The sequence below is a fragment of the Brachyhypopomus gauderio genome, chromosome 17, assembly GCF_052324685.1.
Source record: "Brachyhypopomus gauderio isolate BG-103 chromosome 17, BGAUD_0.2, whole genome shotgun sequence".
NCBI classification, from domain to species: Eukaryota; Metazoa; Chordata; class Actinopteri; order Gymnotiformes; family Hypopomidae; genus Brachyhypopomus; species Brachyhypopomus gauderio.
In genome coordinates, this window is record NC_135227.1 from 4,617,937 (window position 1) to 4,645,104 (window position 27,168).

Genomic DNA, 27,168 nt, shown 5'->3' on the forward strand with positions numbered 1-27,168 from the left:
GATAAAATGTAAATGATCTGTCATCTTTTGGCTGGCGGACACCAACAAAACGAGTAAAGAAACGCATCAGCGTAGCATTCGTAAAGCGTTGGTGCCTGTAAAAAAAAAAAAGACTCGAAAGGACTTGAAATTCCAAGTTTCAGACTTGGGACTTGACTTGACGGTTGCTTGTCTTGACTCGAGACTTGACTTGAGTTGACTGTCTTTGCTTGAGACTTGACTCAGTACTTGAGGATAAAGACTTGGACTTACTTGAGACTTGCAAAACACTGACTTGGTCCCACCTCTGGCTGGCTCTAAACAACTGGCTCACTACAGCCTGTGCAAGATATCGGAAGGTAAACTTCATTGACAATTTCAACGTCTTTTGGAGGCATCCTGAGCTTCCCCCTAACAAGGCTGGGACTCAAATGCTTGTGGATAATCTAATGTATGGAATCACTCACATGTGGAACTTGCACCCAACTGCCAGCAGTAACGTCAGTGACAGGAGCTCACCATCTCCTGTCAGAGAATCTGTCCACAGGCTCAGAGGTAAACTCCAGGAGATTGATGAGGTTCTGCAACACTACAGTCTGCAGTCTTGTAGGAATTCATCTACTTCTCCTGCACACTCAGTGAATTCTCAGGTCTGACACACTGGAACACTGACACTGCTCCTAGTCAGTGTTACATTCCAGTTGTGATGAGTTTGCAATATTTTTTAGGGACAAGATTACTAGTATAAAGCAGAACATAGCAACAAGCACTAATAGACTATCAATCCTTATATCAGTTACTCAGCCTAACTGTAGTATGTCTTATTTCTAAGAAGTTGACATGGTAACACTACTTGATGTGATTTCATCACTAAAATCCTCTACATGTGAACTGGACCCTTTACCAGCATGCCTTTTCAAGCAGGTTCTGAGCTCATTAGTTAATGAAGTTCTAACGATTGTTTAATCAGTCTCTGTAACTGGGAGAATTCCCTAATAATCTTAAAACTGCAATGGTAAAATCACTATTAAAGAACAGAAATCTTGATCCCACAATTCTCAATAATTATCGACCTATATCTAACCTTTCCTTTCTTAGCAAAATCATTGAAAAATTTGTCAATCCACAGCACTGAAACAGCACTAGTTAAGGTAGTAAAGGACCTGAGATTAAATAAGGATGCAGGCAAACTCTCAGTCCTTTTTCTTCTAGATTTAAGCGCTGCTTTTGACACCGTTGATCATGAAATACTTGACTACAGAGCTGGGTAGGCCTTAGTGGCTTAGTTAGTGGCTGGGTAGGCTTGTGGTGTCCCCCAAGGATCAATTCTTGGGCCTTTACTGTTCAACTTATATATGCTTCCGTTACCACATATCATTAACAAACATGGTATTAGTTATCATCAATATGCAGACACTCAACTTTACATTTCTCTAGAACAGGGGTACTCAACTGGCGGACTGCGGTCTGGATCCGGACCCGAACGCAGTCCTGTCCGGACCCAATCTCATTCCTGATTAACTGGATATGGACCAAAAAAAACCGGAGCATTTATTTCAGGGCTATTGAAAAAACACTCCGTCACGAGTGTTACGTTCGCCACCCCGCTCAACAACTTACGTTCGCCACCCCCGACGCACCGGACCTCAGGTCACAGGTATCTGCCAAAATTGGACTGCGGACAAATTTAGTTGAGTACCCCTGCTCTAGAACATAAAGCCCTAAAATCAGTTAGCTCACCGTTTGACTGCAAAGGTGATATACAAACATGGATGTCTGACAATTTTCTGCAATTAAATAAAGAGAAGGCAGAGGTTCTTGTTCTTGGCAGTGATTCACAAAGAAATGATGTCCAGACTTATTTAAATCAAAATAATCTGAATGCCAAACAATGTGTTAAGAACCTGGACATCACCTTTGGTAATGAGCTCAAATCACACATCATGACTACATGCAAGACAGCTTATTTTCACCTTCAAAACATCGCTAAAGTCTGAGTTATGTGCTCTCCTGCTTACAGTGAAAAACTTGTCCATGCATTTATCACATCTAGATTATTGTAACGCTGTTCTACCTGCTCTTCCAAAGAGTCCTGACATAAGTGTTTAATACATCTGTATTCTGTTTGACATAAGTATTTAATACATCTGTATTCTGTTTAGCTAAGCGCTCGTCTTCTAACATCAGTTTTTACCGTCACTTACTTGGACACCTCCCTCCTCCCTGGTCCCGCCTAGTTTCCCTGTTCCCATGGTTTCTCCCTCTGTCTGCCACGCCCCTACCCTCATTGTCCCCACCTGCGTCTCATTTCACCATCTCGTTTTCTGTGTATATAATCCCCTTGGTGTTACTCTCCTGTGTCTTCCATTGTTTCCCTGTTAGCCTTCGATTTCTGATATCTTAACTTGTTTTAGTTACATTTCTAGTTATCATTGGTAGTGTATGTATTGTGTAGGTTGTCTTCCCTGTCGTTTATGGTTGTCTGTTGTTTATTCCCTGGTTATCTGTTTAGTTTGTCTTTCATGGTTTGGTGTTTGTGCCCGCTGCCCCTTTAGTTGTTGATCCCTTGGTGTTACGTTTCTCCCAGTAATGTTTACGTGGCTTTATGGATTAGCATATTCTCATGTGTATTATAATTTCTTAGTCATCTTGTTTACCCGTTTGTCTGTATCCTCCCCTCTGTGTTTAGCTTAGTCCTGTTCTGCCTTTTGTTTAGTGATTTAGTGTTTTTGTTACCGTCTTTATAATAAATATTCTAATTCCTGCATTTGCGTCACTCCTGCTGATCTAAATCGTTACAGACACCTAGATTAGATCAACTTAACAGTGGTTCGTGCAAACAGAACAGTCAGATTTAGTATAATCACCAAAGGAAACTAGTTACTAGCATTAGCAAGATGAAAATTGGTTTATTATGAACTTCCATTCGCATTCGTGATTGTTCACAAATGAACGGCATGTGAGTGAATAAGAATAGCAATTTAGGAGGCAACAGTGATTTTGAATGGCTGATCTGATATAACTCCTCCTGCGTAGTGCAATTACATCAGACCAATGAAAACACGACGGTGTGAGTAGTTGGATCTAGATCCAGCTTCATCCCCTGGACTTTTGCTTCTGCAGCGAGGGGTATCTCCCTGCACTCCACTCACTGCACTGGTTACCTGTCAGTTTTAGAATAGATTTTAAGGTTCTAGTGATGCTTTTTAAATGTCTTCATGGTCTTGATCCTATTTACCTCAGTGAAATGATGATTAGATATGTTCCAGTCAGGTCTCTCAGGTCTTCAAACAGTAATCTACTGGTGATTCCTAAAGGCCAATTAAAGATTGTCGAGGGGGCTTTTAGCCATTATGGCCCAAAGCTCTGGAACTCTCTTCCTGAAGAGCTCGGAGGCATTTCATCCCTGCACAGCTTCAAGAAGAGTCTCAAAACCTTCCTGTTTAGATCAGGTTAGTTAAGATTAAGTTAAGATTTTAGTTAAGATTTACTTTATTACATTGTGTTGTCTATTATTTTATAATTTGTCACTTTATTACATTATTTTATTATGTTTGTTTCATTTTTATCTTTAATTTCTTTTAACATTTTCTTTTTGTGTTCTTATCTTTGCTTCCTTTTAATGTTTCGTTTTAAATTTATTTAAAGCACTTTGAGTTGCATGTATGTATGAAAGGTGCTATACAAATAAAGATTATTATTATTATTATTATTATTATTATTATTATTATTATCTGAAATAACATTATGTAGAATGTTGCAACTTCCTATCAGATAAGAAGCAGAAATGCAGTAAAGACTGAAGCAGACAGTGTGTTTGGGGTTTTGGTGATGCAGTCGTGTGAATAAGCAGCACTGTGTATTTTGGCAGCACAGTAATAAACAGCAGAGTCTGACTGAAGGACCCCAGAGATGGTCAGATCTCCTTCCATTGTGGACTGTCTGTTCAGTATGAACCGATTATATTTAAATCCATCCTCATAGTTTGGATCACTTTTACCTACACTGTATCCGATCAGGACCATAGTTGGACTGTCACTCTTCTGCTGATACCATAACATCACAGGCAAGTCATTACCATTATGGCTACACTGGATGGTTATATTATCTGTTTCCTTGGCTAGCAGGGATGAGATCTGTGTAAAGATCACACAGCCTCCTCTTCCTGTTGAAGAAAAATAATTGCTGTGTGAAAAATCACTTAAAATTACATATTAGTGTATATGTAATACAGTGGTACCTAAAATACTAAACTATATTGAAATATTACAATGTTTGTATTGTTAGAACAGTATAACCAAATAAGCAATTATTTATTAATAAAGTCATACCTAAAAACAAAATAAAAATCACACACAGTTCATAGGTGTCACACATCCTTCTGATGCACATGTAGAGATTCAGCCTGAACACGAGCAGCACGGAGAATGAGAGTGAAGGAGAGTTCAGACACGACCAACAGAGGAACAGGTGCACTCACGTCACTGTAAGAATGTATGTGTGTGTGTGTGTGTTTGTGTGTGTGTGCATGAAGTCAGACACAATAAGGAATTTCAAAATAAAAGCACACAAAGAGGAAACCAGGAAATTAATTAAACAAGAGTGGTTGCCGTGGGGACCGTGACACATGGGATCCAAGTGAGTTCTTGTCAACATTCCTCTGGGTCTTAAACAGAGCAGATCAGGCATGTTTACTGGTGGCTGCCTTTTGTGCAGAAATGCAGTTTCTCTGGACCCTCAAATCCTCACATCTCACTCACTTCTCCAGGTACTTTCTGTGGTGTTAGTAGTTATTGATAAATATTATCGTAATGGCTTCTTACGCTAATTAGGCATAAAGAACTGCAGCTGTCCATATTAGTAAGGTCCAGTAAGATTATAAAATGTGATAAGACATGCTTTATGCTGAATTGTATAAAAGAAAAAAAGTTAATGGCAACTACTCAGCTGTATGAATGCAGAACACCTGAATGTGGCTTGTAGTTTTCACACCATCAGATAACAATCTTTAGCTGTAACATTAGAACATTAGATCCTGTGTTTCAGGGTTTTTAGTGAGCCAGTCATTTTAACCCCAGCACTGTGCTTACTGGCAGCACAGTAATAGACAGCTGAGTCTGACGGTCTCGGTTCAGAGATGGTTAGAGTTCCAGATAAAGTGCTGTGCCTGGTCAGGATGAACCGGCCCTTGAATCCAGTCTCATACATTGGTTCACTTGTTGGGCCAAAACTATAGGTGATCAGGACTAGATCAGTACTAACTCTATCCTGGCGATACCAGAGCATGCGTTCCAAGTTTTTGTCATTATGGCTACACAGGATCTTTGCTTCAGTAGTCTCATTGACCGTCAGGTGTAGATCTTGTTGAAACTTCACACAATTTGCTATCCCTGAAAAAACATCAGTGAAACTATGAGAAAACTAAATAACAAAAAACATGTGAGCACATTCAATGAACAGCAGGACAATACACAACTTCATGCCAATTTTCATTAGAAAATCATACTTGAAAATATTATTAAAGACAAGCCCAGCTGATGAGTCAGTCTATGCATCTTTATGAATAGCTGTTGACAAAAAAGCAGATTGAATAAAGGTCACATCTCATCTGTTGTTCTGTCAGATAGAGGGAGGCGGAGTGATGGAGAAAGAGAGTAGAGAGACACAGGGAGAGTGACGGAGAGAGAGAGAGAGAGAGAGAGAGAGAGAGAGAGAGAGAGAGAGAGAGAGAGAGAGAGACATCTTCCCCAACTGTCCCATAACAGAGTGACTTACACACTCATCAGTATGACAGTATCACAAATAGACAGAAGAAACCTTCAAATAAAATTAAATAACACCATTATTCTCTCTCTTTCTTTCTCATTTCACTCACCTCTGCAACTACTTCCTGTAGTGTTAGTAGTTATTCATCAATATTACCTTAATGTATTCTTATGCTAATTGTTCACAATGCCCTGCAGTTGTCCATGCTAATTAGGTATATTCTAAGGTATAATTGTCACGGATGCCTCTCACTCCTCCCTCGGGTTCATCTGTGTCTGTGTGTGTGTGTTTGTGAGTGTGGTTGTGTGTATTCATGTGTGTCATTTATCTCACCTGTCTCTTGTCTCGTTTGCGTTATGTGTTGCACTTGTGTCTTGTTAATGTTAGTGTATTTAATGTGTGTTGATGTGCTCGTCGTTTGTATTTGCCCGCATGCAGAAGTAGATGAGAGGCTGGCTAGCTTCTTTAGGGACGTCTCTGACCAGGTGGCCAGAGGTGGGGAGGCCAGTCCAACGCAGATGGGGAGCACCAACCCCCCCTCATGTGAGTGCTCTTTGGGGAGCTCCTCTGGATCCTCTACTGATCCTCCCTCCTACCAGAAGGAAGTGGAGGCATCAGTTAAGGGTGGTTACTGGCTAGAGGAGACCCCCATTCCTTGAATAGGGATAACGAGATGGTCCTGGAAGCTTATGAACCAGAGGACACCAACATAATCAGCTTTGTCTTCTCCTCTGATAGTGAGATGGAGGTGGAGGAGGAGGAGCTTGACTTGGTTCCTGAGGTTCCTCACCTCACCCATCTCCGCCCAAGCATGGTGTGCTCCACCAGGTGGCGCCTAGTAGCGAGGCGCAATCCTTAGCAGTGCCAAAGGCCGGTGCACGACCCCCCAGTGGTCAGTGCCCATTCTTGTTACTGTGCCTGTGTTTGTCCCTGTGACTGTGTCTGTTCCTGTCTTTGTACCATGTCTCTCTCCCACTGTCCTCCCAGGGAGAGTGCTCTAGGGCCTCTGGAGCTATTCTGCTGGAGTCGGTCCGGCTGCAACAGTTTCTGGTTCTGGCTGGGGTCAGTCTGCAGGTGCTGGTGGCCCTGGTGGGTGGGTGGGTGGGTGGTTGGGTGTGGGGTGGGTTTGTCACACAACGCCCCTGACACCTCTCTCAGGTTTGTGTTTGTGTGTGTGTGTGTGTGTGTGTGTGTGTGTGTGTGTGTGTGTGTGTGTGTTGCTCATTCATCTCACCTGTCTCTTGTCTCGTTTGCATTATGTGTTGCGCTTGGGTCTTGTTAATGTGAATATATTTATTGTGTGTCGATGTTGTGCTCATCGTTCAACAATGTTTAGTTTGAGTCATTTACATAATTTTTTTCTGTTGTTTTTCCATGTTGTGTTTGCTAGCGCTAATCACGGTACAGCTTATAATAAAATGTTGATTAAACTGCCCTCTAAACTTGGTATCCTACCTCACCATTGCACATTACAATGACAAAACATACTAAATGTTGAATTGTATAAAATAAAAGAAACATTTAAACCAATAACTCGGCTATATAAATGCAGAGCACCTGAATGTGGCTTGTAGTTTTCACACTGTCAGATAACAATCTTTAACTGTAACATTAGAACATTAGATCCTGTGTTTCAGGGTTTTTAGTGAGCCAGTCATTTTAACCACAGCACTGTGCTTACTGGCAGCACAGTAATAGACAGCTGAGTCTGACAGTCTCGGTTTAGAGATGGTTAGAGTTCCAGATAAAGTGCTGTGCCTGGTCAGTTTGAACCGCTCAGTGAATCCAGTCTCATAAGTTGGTTCACTTGTGGTGCCGTAGCTAAAGGTGATCAGGACTAGATCAGTACTAGCTCTGTCCTGACGATACCAGTACATTTGATATAAGTTGGTGTCATTATGGATACATGGGATCTTTGCTTCAGTAGTCTCATTGACAATCAGGTGTAGATCCTGTTGAAACTTCACACAATTTGCTATCCCTGAAAAAACATCAGAGTAATGCTATTACAAAAATTTAAAAAGAAAAAGATTTGAGCACATTCAATGAACAGTAGGACAATACATAATTACATGCATATTTGCTTTAGAAAATCATACTTGAAAATATGATTAAGAACAAGCCCAGCTCATAAGCCAGTCTATGCATCTCTGTGAATATCTGGTTACAAAAAGCAGATTGAGATAATGGCACAACTCATTTATAGCTCCGTCAGAGAGAGGGAGGTTGAGAGATTGAGAAAGAATGAGAGAGAGGAGAGAGACAGGGAGAGAGAAAGACAGACAGACTGAAAAGTACAAAATATAGCTGATAGCTGAGTCACATCTCCCCCTACTGTCCCATAACACACTGCAGTCTGATGCTCTTTGCCTTGGACAGAGATGTCAAAAATAATAAAAATCTTTCAAAGTAGCTAACAAGTCTACCAATAGCTACCACTAAAATCTCTGTAATCATCAATAATGGCATTCATATTCACCAATACCACCTTAATCATTAGAGGGTAGTACAAATCTGCAGATAACTAACCAGAAATGCACCAGTTTGCCCTACAGGTTGTGTTGTGTTGCTATGATTGTGTGCTTGTGTTGCTATGACTGTTTGTTTGGCTGTTTAGGGTTTTGGTGATGCAGCTGTGTGAATATGCAGCACTGTGTATTTTGGCAGCACAGTAATAAACAGCAGAGTCTGACTGAAGGACCCCAGAGATGGTCAGATCTCCTTTCAGTGTGGACTGGCTTTTCAGTGTGAACCGTTGTTTAAATCCATCCTCATAGTTTGGCTGAATAGTGCCATACGTGTATCCGATCAGGACCAAAGCTGGACTGCCACTCTTTTGCTGATACCATAACATTACAGGTAAGTTACTACCACTATGGCTACAATGGATGGTTATATTGTCTGTTTGCTTGGCCAGAAGAGATGGGATCTGTGTAAAGATCACACAGCCTCCTTGTCCTGTTGAAGAAAAATAATTATTGTGTGAAAAATTAAAATTTAATTTCTATATTAAAGAAGAATGAAAATGAATAATATCTTATCACTTTTTCAACATTCATACCTAAAAACAAAACAAATATCACACCCAGTCCACAAACAGCACTGATGCACATCTTGAGTGAGAACACCTCCTTCACTCATGCCCACTACCTTTATAGTGTTTGCAGAGCATGGAGGTTAAACACGTAGATCAGATCTTATGCTAATATGACTGACGCTTAGGTAATCAATAATCACCTTTGAATACAGTAAAACAGTTCAGCCGTCTCACCTATCATCATTCCATTTCTTATCGTATTTTCCTCTGCTCAAAACCTCCATATTGTTTCTGATGTATGACAATACACCAGAGTGATCTCCACTACACCAGAGTGAACTCCACTACACCAGAGTGAAGTCCACTACGCAGGAGTGAATTGCACTACACCAGAATGAACTCCACTACGCCAGAGTGAACTATACTACACCTGAGTGAACTCTACTACCACACCGGACTGAACCTATGTGCACATCAATTCTTTTAAAGTGTCTATTAGTCAAGATCCTGGTGACATCCTCATGAGCCCTGCTGTAACATATGAGCTCGGTCTAAGTGAAGGTCCCTTCACTGTGTTCAAGTATATCGCAAACAGCAGCAAGGTTTATGGGCAGGCTGCTAATAGCTTCACAGAGACGTACGAGCATGAAATACATGAGTGAATTCAGGAGGCAGGTCATGTTGGACCATCAACTGTGCAGTTGTGCAGACGTGCATGATCTTTTATTTTCATTACACTCACTTTGCCAGGTTCTCTATATAACTGATGTGCGGAGGAGGCAGGCACGATGGACGTAGAAATGGTGCAACATACAACTTTAACGAACACTTAACGTGAAGCTCAGTGCGACAGCGCAAGCACTTCCAACAGACACTTACTCAGGCATGAACTTTAGACAAAGACGAGCACGAGACATTGCGCAAACGCACATAAAATAAGTGCTGAACACATTCCCCAGTGATCACGAGACAAGGCACAGGTGAGACTAACGAACACGCTCACTAACAACCCACACCCGCGGAACTACAAACATGGACATAACTGCACGCAGACAACATAACAACATACCCACAAGGAGGGGTCCGGAGCTGTAAGAATACGAGCTCAATGTTTTAGTAAAAAAATCATACTTGATACTATGATGACGAAAATTCCAAGCTCCTATGCACCACACATCATTTTGATCACTTGCTGACAATAACAATGCGATGGTATCACCTTTGAGCACACACACACACACACACACACACACACACACACACGCAAAAACAGAGAGAGAGAGAGGGAGGAAGAGAGAGTGAGGGAGGGAGAGAGAGAGGAAGAGAACAGAATGAGAGAGAGAGAGAGGAGAGCAAGGAAAAAGAAAAAAAGTAGATGTGGTTGAAGGTTTGAACACACATCAGAATTTTAATGTTCTTAGTGTATTTCACAGTCACCAGTGCCACCTCAAAAAACAAAAGGTAGTTCAAATACTCATCAGATCACAAATGAGTAATGCATAATATACACCCTCGTTGCCTCAGACAGTGTGTTTGTGTTCTGTGTGTTTGGATGTTTGGGGTTTTGGTTATGCAGCCATGTGAATATGCAGCACTGTGCATTTTGGCAGCACAGTAATAGACAGCAGAGTCTGACTGAAGGACCCTAGAGATGATCAGATCTCCTTCCAGTGTGGACTGGCTTTTCAGTGTGAACCGATTATATTTAAATGCATCCTCATAGTTTGGCTGATTAGTGCCATAAGTGTAGCCAATCAAGACCATAGTTGGACTGTCACTCTTCTGCTGATACCATAACATCATAGGCAATTCATTATCATTATGGCTACACTGGATGGTTATATTGTCTGTTTCCTTGGCCAGAAGGGATGAGATCTGTGTAAAGATCACACAGCCTCCTTTTCCTGTTGAAGAAAACAGTCAAGTTTAAAATTATTATTAGAATTGTATTGTTAGAAAACAGTATAAATAATTTATAATTGTATTTATAAAGTCAAACCTAAAAACAAAATAAAGATCACACATAGTCCATAAGCGCCACACATCCTTCTGATGCACATGTAGAGATTCAGCCTGAATACGAACAGCACGGAGAATGAGAGTGAAGGAGAGTTCAGACACGACCAACAGAGGAACAGGTGCACTCACGCCACCATAAGAATGTATGTATGTGTGTGTGAGGGAGTGGGGGTTTGTGCTTGCAGGGGCAGAGAGAAAATCTACCCTCCCTCCCCCCCCAACCCAGCACTGGCCCTGGTGTTTTGCATTGGTCAGATGCTTTAATCCAAAGTGAATTCACCAGTATGACACCATCAAGAATAGACAGAAGAGACTTTCAACTTATAATGGATGCTTTGAAAATGACAGACAGAGCGACTCTCATTTCCTCACATCTCACTCACTTCTGCAGCTACTTCCTGTAGTGCTTCTGTACTAGTAGTTATTGATAAATATTACGTTAATGGCTTCTTACGCTATGCAGCTATCAATACTATTGAGGTAAAGGCATGAGATGGTTAGTTCAGAGATGGTTATAGAAAATTTGCTGGTGCTGTCTTCTCTGTCCCGAATCTTTCTGTCTCACTATCAAGTCAGATCAGAAACTTGGGTGTTATTTTCGACTCTGCCATGTCTTTTGAACCTCATCTAAACATCTATGCAAGACAGCTTTTTTCCATCTAAGGGGCATTGCGAAGATTCGTCCTTTCCTCTCTACTATAGCTCCTGAAAAAGTTATTCACTCATTTGTAACATCCAGAATCGATTATTGCAATGCTATTTTGTATGGTCTCCTAGCTCGAGTACTGAATCGCTTGCAAGCTGTGCAAAATTCAGCTGCGAGAGTCTTGACGCACTCGAAATCTTGGGCTCATATTACACCTATATTGAAACACCTACACTGGCTTCCTATGCAGTATCGAATACAGTATAAGTTGTTGATACTGGTATATAAATCCATGCATGTGTGACGTTCGGGCTGTCCCGAAGGATGAGACACGGAATCCTCTTGGACTGACGTCACTTGCTTTATTTTTAAGTGTTGCGCAATAGCGCACGAGCAACATATACAGCGCACACACACACAACGTGCAAACTTAGACAACGACGAGCACAGGACACTGCGCGAGCGCACATTAAATAGACAAACCACATTAGCCACACGTGATCACGAGACGATTCACAGGTGAGACTTATTAATCACACGACATAACCCCAACCACGAATATCCACTGACGCAGACAAAGCACGTGGACAACGTTGACACACGACCAAAAGGGAGGGGCCGGGGTCCTCAACGTGACAGACGCCCCCTCCAAGGGCACTACCCATCCCGGGGTGCCAACAGGACCGAGTGCCCCGAACCCACGACGATGGGCGGATCCGACGCGCTCAGTCCTGCGTCTGGGAGGTGATTGCCCTTGGCGAAGCGTCCGCTACAAATCGCCTAGCACACCCTCCCTGGGAAGACGGGGGAAAAGACGTTAGACACACTAAACGGGACAGTTACAAACACACAAACGGGTACACTCACACACAAAGGCACAAACGGGAAAAGGGGATTAGGTAGACACACGGGCAGACTTACGAACACTGGGACGGACAAACACACACATGACTTAGGCGCCAGGCTGCGCGCCAGGAGGAGAGCGAGGAGGGGAGTGAGATCGGGAGGTGGACGGTGCTCCTCCTGCCCTTGCTGCATACCCTCCACCGGGTGCAGCGCGGCTGGCGGACGCGCCCGGCGCAGCGTGGCTAGCAGACCCTCTGGAGTCGATCCTGGGCGCTTCCACCTCCATCTCCTCCGCCTCGCTGCCACGGCTCCAACTCATGGACTGCCCCAGGCTGCCACCCCGGGAGCAGTCCATCCTCTCTCCTCCGGAGCGGTCGGAGGACGGAGTCCACCTCCACTTCACAGTCCCAGCCGAACACTCAGAGGGAGGCGGACTGCCCTCCTCCTCTGAATAGAGGTCGCTGTCCGTGCACTCCGTGACGCCCGAGTGCACGGACAGAGGACGTTCTTCCGCCTCGTACCCCTCCTCCTCCTCACCGTCTTCAGCGGGGTAGGTGGAGTGCTCCGACGGCGGGTACTCCTCTTCGTCGTCCCCCTCCTCCTCCTCGACGGTGGGAGAGGGACCTACGGGCGGAGGGAGGTAGTCCTCTTCCTCTGACTCCTCCTCCTCCTCTTCACCGTAGTCGCTCACCGACGGGGGGTAGGCCTCCTCCCCTTCCCCACCGTAGTCAACGGTGGAGGCATCACACAGAGACGGAGGGTAGGCCTCTTCTGCGTCCTCTTGCTCATCCTCCTCGCCTGAGGAGTCCCCCTCCCCAAACTCACTCTCGGGGGTTCTTTCCACCCCGCAGAGCGCGAAGGAGCCCACCCGCAGGGGTGAGGGCTCCCTGGATGTAGAGGGGTTGTACTTCCTCCAAAGCCGCACTGCCTCCTGGTGGAGCCTCTCCGCTGCCTCGGGGTCGTGGTGCTCCTGAGCCTGGCGCAGCAGGGACGCACATATCGGGTCTTTCATGAGCTGCGCCTGAGTCGGCGGGTCCTCCTCCTTTCCAAGCTCGCCCTCTGGTGGCGTGCCTGCCCCGTAGAATTCAGGGACGCTCACGCGTATGGGCGAGCTCTCCCCGGAAGGAGAGGGGTGTTTCTCCTCCCACACCCGCGCAGCTGTCCGGCGGTATTCCTCCGCCAACTCGGGTATGGAGGTCTCCTGAGCCGCGCACAGCAGGTACGAGCACTCGGGGTCCTGCATGAGCTGTGCCCGAGTCGGCGGGGCTTTGCGGCGCGGGGGAGAGGAAGAAGAGTGGTGGTGCCGCTTGCTGGGGCGATCTGCCTTCTTAGGCCGCGTGGCGTAGCCTGGCATCTTGGTGTCTCTTCGCGACTCGTCGTTCTGTGACGTTCAGGCTGTCCCGAAGCATGAGACATGGAATCCTCTTGGACTGACGTCACTTGCTTTATTTTTAAGTGTTGCGCAATAGCGCACGAGCAACATATACAGCGCACACACACACAACGTGCAAACTTAGACAACGATGAGCACAGGACACTGCGCGAGCGCACATTAAATAGACAAACCAGTCCCTTCAGTGTGTGTCTTTGTCCCTTCATGTCCAATAAAAGCAGTTGTCTGAGTGTCTGTGCATGAATGTGCGTGTGCTTGTATGCCCAGTGGTGGATGGTGCTCTGCCACTAGGGTCTGTCCTCTCCCCCCTTCCTGCACCCCATTCAGTCCCTCAGGGGGCTGTGGATCCTGGTAGAGAGTACGCTGCGCGCAATTGGCTGCCGCTTCTTGCCGGTGTGTGAATGGTAGTGTAAGAGTTGTACCTGCGTTAATATTGTAAAGCGACCTTGAGTACCTTGAAAGGCGCTATATAACTTGAACGTTCATTCATTCATTCATTCACATGTACAGAGGAGGGAGGAGAGGTATATTGGTAGGAGGGTCTTGAGGATGGAACTTCCAGGCAAGAGGAGGAGAGGTAGACCTAAGAGGAGGTTTATGGATGCAGTGGTAGAGGATATGAGAGTGGCTGGTGTGTCAGTGGAGGACACTCAGGACAGGGCCAGATGGAGGAGTTTGATCCGCTGTGGCGACCCCTAAACAGGAATTGCCGAAAGAAGAAGAAGAAGAAGTCTCATTGACAATCAGGTGTAGATTCTGTTGAAACTTCACACAATTTGCTATCCCTGAAAAAACATCAGAGTGATGCTATTACAAAAACTAAAAAAGAAAAACGTGAGCACATTCAATGAAAAATAGGACAATGCACAATAACATTGTCACGTTGTGGGGGGGCCCCCTGCCGGTCGCCCCCGTTTACAGCGGCAGAGGTCCTGTTTTTGGTCACGTGATGTTCGTCCCTCAGGTGGGCGGGACCCGTGATCCGTCTCACCTGAGGGTCATTTGTTCGTCTATATATGTCTTGTCTTTGTACCAGTTGACTGCTGGTTATTATTTCCTTCATTTGGAACAATGCACAGGTTTTTGGTTTGCACACTTTCTATTAAACCATCCTCTTTCCCTGAGACTTGGCGTGATCGCTTCCTTTTTAAGTTGCTCACCCTGCCCGTCACAGAATAACCAGCCACCTTTCGGAAGCCGCCAGTCTCCCTTACTTTCTCCTTCGTTCGTGGTCATGTCTCGTGGTAAGTGTTTGTATACGTGCTGTGTGTTTGTCGTGTATTGTCTGAGAGTGTGTTGAGTCTGTCCCCACTCGTCCCGCCGTGTTTAAATGTTGTTTGTGTAAGACCCGTACTTAACACGGCGGTGACTAGAGCTGGGGACCGGTAGACTCCGCTCTCGCCCAGCGAAACTACCGGTGCCTCATAAATAACGACGCGGACGTGAGCGAGTGTGTGAGTGTGCCGTGGTGTGTGAGTTTCGCTGGTGGTGTTCGTGTGTGTATGTAGACGGGTCCACCAATGCATGCTGCGCGCTGGAACGCGTGAAGCCTGGTTTATACATCCTGTGTTTCTGCCTTAGTAGGATAAATTTTAAATCTATAAATATTATGTTAAAAACTTTTTACTCTATGCAGCTATCAATACTATTGAGGTAAAGACATGCTTTATGTTGAATTGTATTGTGACAGGCAGGGTCAGCGAAATAAAATGGAAGCGATCACGCCAAGTCTCAGGAAAAAAGGATGGTTTAATAGAAAAGAAAAGTGCGCAAACCAAAAACCCATGACAGATCCAAATTAAGGAAACAATGACCAGCGGTCAACTGGTGCAAAGACAAGACATATATAGACAAACAAACGACCCTCAGGTGAGACGGATCGCGGGCCCCGCCCACCTGAGGGACGTACACAACAACCACAATAACAACGACAACTGCCGCTGTGGACGGAGGCGACCGGTAGGGGGCCGCTGTACCGTGACATGTATAAAATAAAAGAAAAACATTAATGACAACTACTCAGTTGTTTGAATGTAGAGAACCTGAATGTGGTAGTTTTCACACCATCAGATAACAGTCTTTAACTATAACATTAGAACATTAGATCCTGTGTTTCAGGGTTTTTAGTGAGCCAGTCATTTTAACCACAGCACTGTGCTTACTGGCAGCACAGTAATAGACAGCTGAGTCTGATGGTCTCAGTTGAGAGATGGTTAGAGTTCCAGATAAAGTGCTGTGCCGGATCAGTTTGAACCGCTCAGTGAATCCAGGCTCTTGAAATGGTTTTCCTGTGGTGCCATAGCTATAGGTGATCAGGACTAGATCAGCACTAACTCTATCTTGGCGATACCAGAGCATGCGATCTAAGTCGGTGTCATTATGGCTACACAGGATCTTTGCTTCAGTAGTCTCATTGAAAATGAGCTGTTCATCCTGTTGAAACTTCACACAATTTGCTATCCCTGGAAAAACATCAGAGCGATACTATTACAAAAACAAACAAAAAAAAGGAAATGTAAGCACATTCAATAAAAAATGGACAATAAACAATTACATGCATATTTTTGTTAGTAAATCATACTTGAAAATATGATTAAGAAGAAGCCCAGCTCATAAGCAAGTCTATGCATCTTTGTGAATATCTGTCGACAAAAAAGAGAGCAAGAGAGAAAGGGAGTGACAGAGAGATAAAGAGAGAGAGAGAGAGAGAGAGAGAGAGAGAGAGAGAGAGAGAGAGAGAGAGGCAAAGACAGACTGCAAAGTATAAAACTAACAGCTCTGATAGCTGAGTCACATCTCCCCCTGCTGTCCCATAACACACTGCTGTCTGATACTCTTTGCTTTGGAGAGAGACACCTTAAATAATAAAAGTCTCCCCAGTAGCTACCACTTCACTAAAATCTTTGTAATCATCAGTGGCAGTCATAATCATCAATACCACCTTAAACAGTAGAGAGTAATACAAATCCTTCCATAATGAACCAGAAATGCACCAGTTTGCCCTACAGGCCGTGTTGAGTTGCTATGACTGTCTGTTTGGCGTTTTGGTGATGAAGTCGTGTGAATATGCAGCACTGTGTATTTTGGCAGCACAGTAATAGACACCAGAGTCTGACTGGAGGAGGTCAGAGATTGTCAGATCTCCTTCCAGTGCAGACTGTCTGTTCAGAGTGAACTGCTTTGCAAATTGTAAATTGTATTGTATGTGTAGCTATAAAGAAGGATCATTAAGAAACCCCTGTCCTAGAGACATGCCCCTGGTGCCGTATGCGGCAGAATCAGATCAGGGTGAACTCTCTCTTACCAGAGGAACAAATGTGGATGTGTGATACGGAGCATGTTTTGAGTGGATGGACAACTAAAAGCAAAATGTCTATAAACATGATAAATCTTTTATCATAGTCTTGTCATAGGGAATCATTACTGAAAATATGAAAAAACTAAACTCCAAGCTTGAATGCAGCTCTTCTGAATTTTGTGTTGGTAGGTTGTAGGTTCAGCCAAATAAAATTTTTATTCATGAGTACAAATGTACACAAACAAACACGTATCTATGGCACTGGACGGATGCTTTAATCCGAAAGAACAGACACACACAGGAAAATTGGAATATAAACCGTGAGATGAGGTAACTGAGTTACATCTGCCCCATTGGCCCATAACATTTCCATTTCCATTTACAGCATGGTGTTGTCTATCCTATATCTGCTCATTTTATCTCATGTGAGCACTGATAGAATAACCTTGGGTAACATGCTAAAGAAAACAAAAACGTTTTGTATTAGTGCACATGTATATGTGGTCAAGATCTTCATGGTCGTCGTGTGATGGTGCGCCAGACACCCAGATGGAGTGACGTGGTTGTTTGAGGTTTTGGTGAGGCAGGTGTGTGATTATGCAGTACTGTGCTTACTGGCAGCACAGTAATAAACAGCAGAGTCTGACTGGAGGAGGTTATAGATGGTCAGATCTCCTTTCAGTGTGGACTGTCTGTTCAGCGTGAACCGTTGTTTAAATCCATCCTCATAGTTTGGCGGACTTGTGCCATATGTGTATCCGATCAGGTCCATAGCTGGACTGCCACTCTTTTGCTGATACCAAAGCATAAGCAGTAAGTTACTCTCGCCATGGCTACACTGGATTGTTACATGTTGTGTTTTGTTCGTTAGGATAGATGAAGGTTGTTCAACCTTTGCACAATCTGACCTCCCTAAAAATGCAAATTGGCAAAAAATACATTGTCAGTGTAGACAAAAACACTATAATTCAATAAAGATTAAAAGACAGAAGTCAGCATTAAATTGTCATACCTGTAAACAAAAGAAATAAGATCCACAGAGATTCATACATTCTCCCACACATGTTCTCCATCAGACTGAGAGTCACAGTGATACTCTACAGTAAGAGCAGACTCTCCATCACTCTTATTCAAGTATATCTCCTCCTACTGGTTGTGGATGATTCAGTAGTTTTGGAGAGAGGGGGTAGGTCACGACAGCTGCACTTCCATCTTTAGAAACATGTTGACCTTGTGTTTTATCAGGAGTGTATTGTTCTATTTAGTGAGATCATTTTTGTGTTGGTTCCACTGTTCTGAGGGCTAGGGCACTGACGACAATACTCTGCCTTTTTGTGGCACTGACAGGTGTGAGTACATGGTGCCTTTGAGGTTGTTTATGTCCCATAACACTCTGGCACTTATTCACTGTGGAAACTAGCTGCACACAGATAGACAGCAGCACTGTCTTCTTTGACATCCACTGTCAGGGACCACTGTTTCTTCTCTGTGCCCCAGACCTTAAAGCCAGTTTTAAAACCTTCTTCATAACTGTCACTGCGAGCTACGTATCTGGCTACAAGCACTGGCTCTTTGCCTTCGACTTGTCTATACCAGTACGTGTAATCGTAGTCTGTGTTGTTCTGGTAACAGTGCATATCCACTGAGGTGTTCTTCGTACTGGAGATGTATTTAGGCCACTGAGTGATCAACACTCCCTCACTGGAGCCTACAGCAGACAAAATGATTAATTAAAGTAACAGCTGGTACACATTTGTACACAGTTTGCATGTTTATGGAAATGTGAATTAAACTGCTGAAATGATCATCGGTACCTCTCAGTACACAGATCCAGAGGGTGTACATGAACAGTCCAGTCATGTTTATCTTGGTTGGTCTTGAATCAGACCTGGTAAGAAACTTTTACAATTATCTTCAGTCCATTTTTAGGCACCTTTCACAACAAGGTACACCAAACTTTGTAGCACACCAACCTGACGTATTTCAGTTAAAACACCTCCCTTGATAAGGTCCCTTGGGTGTGTCTTATAATATTTTTTTAGAATTGCTGAAGAGCCATTGGTTAGAACATTATCTTGTTCAACCAATAGTACTTTCAGGGATGTGGGGATTGGAGGCGGAGCTTGGAGTATCAAGGTCTCCTCCAATAGACATTAGATGAGGGAACATTAGCACATGAGAGTGTGGAAGCATTGGTCATGGTCTGGACCAATAAGGTTTGCGCTGCTTCCAAGGCAGAGCTGCTTTCACATATTTTGCACCTGAGTGGTTACAGGTTGTAACTGCTCTGTTACCACTGGTTACCACTGCTCTGTAACCACTTCTGTAACTGTGTCCTGCATGTTCAGTGTGTAGCGTCTTGTGAAATTAGCATTAGGTGAGACGGTGGTGTAGCTATAGCCGATCAAGGCCTGACCAGTGTTGCTTCTGCTTTCCCGGTATCGCAACAAGACATCTGAATTGCTGTCATTATGATGACAGTGGATCTTTTCCTCTTCTGCAAGTTTTGCAATCAGATGTTGTGTTTACTCAAACAGGGCGAACCTATTTAGACCAAAATAGGAGACAAATAACCATGAAATAATGAACGCAAACTAACAAACACGTATAACCACTGTATAAGGACACACTTATAACTACTGTATAAGATTGCTGGTGTTGCTAACCCTGCTGGTGGTGCTAAGACTGGTGGTGGTCCTAAGTCTGCTGGTGCTGCTAAGCCTGCTGGTGGTCCTAAGTCTGCTGGTGGTGCTAAGACTGGTGGTGGTGCTAAGATTGCTGGTGCTGCTAAGCCTGCTGGTGGTCCTAAGCCTGCTGGTGGTGCTAAGCCTGCTGGTGGTGCTAAGATTGCAGGTGCTGCTAAGTCTGCTGGTGCTGCTAAGTCTGCTGGTGGTGCTAAGAGTGGTGGTGGTGCTAAGATTGCTGGTGCTGCTAACCCTGCTGGTGGTGCTAAGCCTGCTGGTGCTGCTAACCCTGCTGGTGGTGCTAAGACTGCTGGTGGTGCTAACCCTGCTGGTGGTGCTAAGCCTGCTGGTGCTGCTCTGTGCAGCCACAGCACCTGACGTTGCTCAAAGCGATCACGGATAGTGTGTGATGACTTTGATAAATGTTTTTGAAGAAGACGACAGGAGGCCACGACACTGTGCATCCCTCACAGCACAGTAATAGACTGCGGTGTCAGCCGAGGTAAGCCCAGAGATCTGCAGGACCCCGTGGCTTTTAGCATCTCCAGAAATATGGAAGCGCTTCTCAAACTCCTTCTCGCTGTTGAACTTGGTTGTGTAGAGGTATCCGGTAAGTTTCATTGATGTGCTGTGCTGAGTTTGTTGGTACCAGAAAAGATAAAAAAAATCTTTGTAAGTGTGCGAACAATTTAAGTTCACATTCGTCCCGGATATCATAGTCGCTGCAGCGGTCTGAAAAATGGCTCCACAGAATGAAACATCTTTGGAGAAGAGAAAAATATTAACATATGATGTATATGATGTATGACAGTGTGCTACACAGTATCCTATGTATCAACATTTTAACTGTGTTAATATTGATCTAAATATGACATGTAAAACAGTTCACATTTCAACATCTTACTAGTACTATGTTGTATCTACACTGCAATTACCTGTGAGCCTAAATAGTATAATAGGGACAAACAGCCAGTGAAGCGTCATTGTGCTTCATGAACGTAGAACAGGAAGAAACTGAAGGTGAATCGTATTGTCATGTGTAACATAACAGCCAGTGGTGTGTTACGCGTAGCTCCAACACAGCTAACGGATACATGACCTGCCCACTTTCTTCCTTTTTGAGTCTTTGTTTCCTCCTTTAAAGTCTCGTGAAATGTCTGCTCTTGTCAGGTAGAGTAAAAGATGGGTTTTGTGATATGGTCACAGCTGATAACAAGCACTGTGCCTATGTGCTGCACAGAAAACAACTCCTTCATCTTCAGATGAGACGTTGGCGATATACAGTGATACATTAGACCTTCCGTCTCCACTCATTGTAACCTTTTTCTTCTCAGTGGTTGCAGTGCTATAAAACATATTTCCAAGATATTCCAACTCTGTTCCTGAGATGTTCTTCCTGTACCAATGTACACGATCGTAGATGGATATGTTATGAGAACACTGGATCTCAGCAATGTCTCCAGGAATCTGTAGTATATTTGACGGTATCTGGACAACATTTTTACCAAGAAGAGGAGCTATAGAAAAAGAAGAAATGACACATTTAAAGATAATCGCTCCTTGAAATTAACATAATTTCCTTGTTACACAAATATAAATAATTATCACCTGTTAATAATAACAGGGGGATAGTTTTTAGGATGAAGCCGCTCGTTAGGGGCATAATTATATTGTTGTCTATTATTTGGATGATGCAGTTCTGTGCTACTGCACTGTGAAAGTGTGACTAAGACTATTTAATGAGTTTTATTTCTCATCACTGCCCCCTATTGGAATAGTCAGAATACTGCGATAAAGGTCACTGTATATGGCAAACATGTCTGTCTGGCTTTTTGATGTAGCAACAATGGATTGAGATTATTATTGATAATTTAATCCTGCCTGTCTCTATAGTGTATATATAATTTTATACATAGCAATATTATAATGATTAAAATAATTTAAAATACATTAATGCATGTGCCTCTATAGCTGAACTGGTAATCAAACAGGTCTCGTTTCTGCTGTTGTTACCTCTGTCTGAGAGAGCAAACCTCATCGAACTGCACACTAGCCTTGCATCAGATGCATCACTTCAATACCTTAGAAGTAGTAATTGTTTTGTTTTAAATCATTGTTCTTCAATAAATAATTATGAAGAAAGTGTGACTATGGTCAACTGGGAATCCACAATCTGTAAGTCACAGGTTTTTAAATACAGCTAAAAATATTTTACCTTATTATTCCTTCTCTCAGACAAGGAATAATATAACAACTAAATTCACAATTTCCATCTGATGATTTAATGTATCATTTTCTGTGAGTTTTATTAGTGACCTCTATGGGAAAATGTCCTGTACTGCAGACTATCAGAAGTCTAGAAGTAGTAGTCACTGTCATTTTTACAGGTGCTGTGTAGATTTTTGTTTGAGGATGATATGAGGTGCATAACTGTGTCTACTAGCAGCACAGAAATATACTGCACTGTCTAGAACAGTTATGCTGGATATGATCAGAAATACATCACGTAAACTGTGTCCAGTAATGGAAAATCGGCCTTTAAAATGATCTTCAGTGGTGTTTCTCTCATACTGTAGCATCCCAATGAGCTGAAGGGATCCACTTTTCTGCTGATACCAGTACATGTAGGGATAGCTGTTATCACCATGGCTACAGCCAAGCTGTGCCTGGCCCTGGTCAGGTGTCCGTAGCACATGTGGTGGAGACTGGTGGATGATGAGTGAAGAGAGCAGGCCAGCTACGAGAGAGGTGGAGATCAGTTACACCACCATGGTTAAAACATCACCATCTGAGACTTCATTAAACCTGCTTACCTCTTATACTGAAGAAAACGACTACGCTTATGATGGTAGCTTTAGTCATGTTTAGCCGTCACTGCACGTTGTCAGGTCGTAATCACTGATTTGTGTTTATGTTACGATCAATTATAACAGTGCTGTCCCTGCCTGAATATCAAGCTTATGGACTGGCTTTCCACACTGGTGGGGGGGGGGGGGGGGGGGGGGGTCATGTGACATGGGAGGGTTTAAAGTATGTGGTGAAGCATATTGTACAGCACTGTGCTACACTCACTGCACAGAAGTACACAGCGCTATACTCTGTCGTTACAGAATGTGCTACTAGGAAGCCTTCCTTCTCTGCATCTCCTGAGATGGTGAAACCTTCTTTGGTCTGCTGAGGTAACTTGAAGGAGAGAAAGCCAAGCAGCTCCAGAACTTGTCCTTCAGACTGGCGATACCAGTAGATCTTGTCATATTTTTTGTCATGGTGGCTGCAGGTAAAGTTGAACGATTCTGTAGGCACCACAAACAGGTCGACGGGAATCTGTTCAACAGATAAAGGCACAGCACTCCCTAAATGGACAAAATATGGAAAAAAATAGAATCAGTTCTGAATAAATTGAAAAGTCTATGAAGAAAAAGGTCATGTCATGTTTAACTCACCTAAGAACCAGTGTAACAGGATATATGTGACTGGGTGTCTGGGCATTTTGAGGCTGAATCCTCTCTAGCACAGTAGCTGGAACATTATACAGTATATAGTATAATCGATTATGCCTTGAGTTGGTTAAGAACTGTAGTGATATCATTTCAAATCAGTTTATATTCATGTGCATCATTACTGCCCCCTTGAGGAGAGGTATTCTCATGACAAGAGGAACATTGATAAAGACACATTGACACTGATAAAACGCCATATCATAGATAAAGGGATGAGGTTTCCCATGTACTGGTCCAGGCACAGGAAATGACATCATAAGAGAGTCAGTAACAGTAGAGTTAAAGCATTTTAATGTTGGAGCAAATGTTTTTGGTCTTCTTGTAATACTGTCAGCGGGGGAGATGGGAGTTTTTGTCAGACACCGAGATGGTTGTCTATCATTGTGTTCTTGCAGCACAGATATATTCTGCCGTGTCCTCACAGGTAAGATTCAACACAGTCAATGTGCTGCCCATGGCTGCATCTCCTTCCATTTTAATTTTGCTTTGGTAATCAGACTCAATGTTATCAATAGTAGTAAAAATAAATCCCATCAGTTCAAAAGTCTGATTAGATACTTTATACCAAAGGATGCGATCATATCTTGAGTCATTGTGTGTGCATATTATTTTCACTGATTCCTCATTTTTCTTTGTTGCATGTGATGGAGACTGATTGACATTCACAGCTGTAGAGAAATCTGTAAAGGAGAGTCATGAAGATACATGTATTCACTGTACATTATTTGACATTTGACAATGAAAACAGATGATTAAGTTAACACCAGGCAGATGTTTTAAAGGATATCTGCATACCTGTTAGCCAGAGGAGACACAGAGCAAACGTTCTGACACTAAACATGTTGAAGGTCATTGTATTAGCAAGAGATACAGAGAGATCAAGTCCTCCTGAAAATATGAGAACTTCCAGGAGAGCAGGAGGAACTCCCCTCGTCAGAGACGGTGACACCCTCACGGGCTCATAGGAGAATTCATATCACTGTTGGTCATGATGGGCAGAGCACAGGAAGACACACGCTTACTTTCTCAAATATGAACTTTCCCTTAATTTTGTTAAAGATGCACTATGTAAGATGCATTTGTTAAAAATCATAATACATTCTCATTACTGAGTTAAGAGGAAAAGTATGACAGTGTCCTGCTGACAGTATCCTGCTGATAGCGTCCTGCTAATAGTCTCCTTCTGACAGTGTCCTGCTGATAGTGTCCTGCTGACAGTGTCCTGCTGATAGTGTCCTGCTATTGCATGTCATGATATGTTCATTCAAAAGTCAGAACTTTGGGGCGGATTTGGGCAAACATTTTCTTATAGGATGATGTATTGGTCCAACACATAAGTCACTACAGTATGACATGTGAACCAAGTGTTCATGAAGTTTTCATCTTTGGCCTCACTGATTTCTGAAGCATTTAAATATCCTGTTTGGTTGCTTAATTGTTCATTTTGAAGCACCCCCACCCTCCCCCAATTAACATAAAGAACTTCATAGATTCTGCGACTAAATGGAGCTACCAGATCTTACAGTGTCTCTTAATTAATAGTGACCTCTATGGGCACAGTGCTTGTACTGCATTCTATTACGCACTTCAGCTTGATTGCAGTCAAGTTTACAGGTGCTGTGTAGATTTTTGTTTGAGGATGATAGGAGGTGCATGACTGTGTCTACTAGCAGCACAGAAATATACTGCACTGTCTAGAAGAGTTATGCTGGATATGACCAAATGTGCCTGCCCTTTAGAGTGTCCAGTAATAGAAAACCGCGCTTTAAAATGATCTTCAGTGGTGTTTCTCTCATAGTTTAGCATCCCAATGAGCTGAAGGGATCCACGTTTCTGCTGATACCAGTACATGTAGGGATAGCTGTTATCACCATGGCTACAGCCAAGCTGTGCCTGGCCCTGGTCAGGTGTCCGTAGCACATGTGGTGGAGACTGGTGGATGATGAGTGAAGAGAACAGTCCAGCTACGAGAGAGGTGGAGATCAGTTACACCACCATGGTTAAAACATCACCATCTGAGACTTCATTAAACCTGCTTACCTCTTATACTGAAGAAAACGACTACGCTTATGATGGTAGCTTTAGTCATGTTTTCTAATGATCTTTGGTACGTTGTCAGGTCATAATCACTTTTTTTTTTTTTATTCACAGTGTATTTATGTTAACATGAATTATGGCAGTGCTGTCCCCGCTTGACTATCAAGCTTATGGTCTGCCCCGCCCATGCCACATGACCCTCCCATGTCACATGATCCTGTGCCATGGGAGGGTTTAAAGTATGTGATGATGTGATGTGCAGAATGTGCTACTAGCCTTCCTTCTCTGCATCTCCTGAAATGGCGAAGCCTTCTTTGGTCTCCTGAGGTAACTTGAAGGAGAGGAAGCCAAGCAGCTCCAGAACTGACTGGCGATCCCAGCTCCAGAACGGCGATACCACTAGATCTTGTTATGTTTTGTTGCGATGGCTGCAGATATCATTGCATAACATAAAGTGATTCTGAAGGCACCACAAACATGCAGGAATTATAACATATACATAGACACTCCACATCTTCACTGTGTGCCATCTTCATCTAAAACTGAGGTCAACTGAGCATGCTCAACTTTTTCATAAATACAGCTATAATAATTGTGCCATGTTAGTATAACAGTCTGGATGCATCTGACCCGTTATATTTAACCAACTCATTTATTTAGACTTTTTCATTGATATTTACATGTCAGCGAGTTCTATGTACTATTTTCAGAAGGGTGTTTTCACAATAGTATGAATCATCAGGCCAGGACCTACACCTCTCTCTGGGTCAGTTTGCATCTGAGAGCAAGATGGCTGGGATGAGAATCAGCACCTCTAAAACAGAGACCACAAGAGTGTAGTACCCTCTCTGGGTCAGGAGTGAGTCCTTGCCTCAAGTGGAGGAGTTCAAGTAGCTCTGGCTCTTGTTCACGAGTGAGGGAAGGATGGAACGATAGAATGACGGGCAGATTGGTGCTGCAGCTGCAGTGTTGCGGAAGCTGTACCGGACCGTTGTGGTGAAGAGAGAGCTTAGCCAAAATCTGCGTTCCGACTATCACCTATAGTCATGAGCTCTGGGTAGTGACCGAAAGAATGAGATCACGAATACAAGCGGCTGAAATGAGTTTTCTCAGCAGGTTGTCCAGGCTCTCCCTTAGAGATAAGGTGAGGAGTTCGGTCACCCGGGAGAGACTCAGAGTAGAGTGACTGCTCCTCCACGTAGAGAGGAGCCAGCTCAGGTGGTTCGGGCATCTGGTCCGGATACCAAATGGGTGCCGTGCATGTCCAACTCAAAGGAGACACCGGGGAAGACCCAGGACACGCTGGAGAGATTATATCTCTTGGCTGTCCTAGGAACGCCTCGGTATCTCCTCAGAAGAGCTAGAAGAGGTGGCTGGGGAGAGAGAAACCTGGGCCTCTTTATTTAGGCTATTGCCCCCATGACCTGAACCCTGATAAGCAGATGAAAATGGATGGATGAATGGACCATGCAGAGTGATGTAATCATTTTCAGTACATACCATGCAGAGTAATGTCAAGGCAGTGCCTCTGGCTGCTTGCCAGGCTGTCGTTATAAATAAGGCTACATTTTTATTACTTTAATGACTTTTTAAAAATAATAAATAAATAAATATACATTAAAGGTTGTTTTCATGAATGTGAACTTGTTTTGAGGGCTACACAGAGCAACAGCAAAGAAGCAAGGGCTCAAGAAATGCCTTTTGGTTTTAGAGTGGCTGGTGAGAACATCAGCTGGTACTTTTAATGAAAGAGAAATACGAGACAGCAAGAAAGCACATAGGCCAGTGTCCTCTAACTATACCTTATAGCCAATCACACAGTTTGGCTCCCCCATGTGGTCGATTTTATTATAGCACAGTGCAGTATAGTTTGATTGCAGCTACACCCCCACCACCTCCTATTTGTGAGGTCATGTATGGTCATGTGGTCCATTCAGAAGGTAAAAAAAAAATTCATATGCAA

At 43.5% G+C, this 27,168-nt stretch overlaps 1 protein-coding gene across 1 annotated transcript; it reads right to left on the reverse strand.

The window, feature by feature from the left end:
- Positions 1-18,384: 18,384 nt before the first annotated feature.
- LOC143481143 (T cell receptor beta variable 19) lies at positions 18,385-18,844 on the reverse strand. Its single transcript, XM_076979081.1, has 2 exons — positions 18,799-18,844; positions 18,385-18,692 (listed from the first exon to the last, which is right to left on the reverse strand). The coding sequence occupies exons 1-2, from the start codon at positions 18,842-18,844 to the stop codon at positions 18,385-18,387; spliced, it is 354 nt and encodes a 117-aa protein (XP_076835196.1).
- Between the last annotated feature and the right edge of the window lie 8,324 nt (positions 18,845-27,168).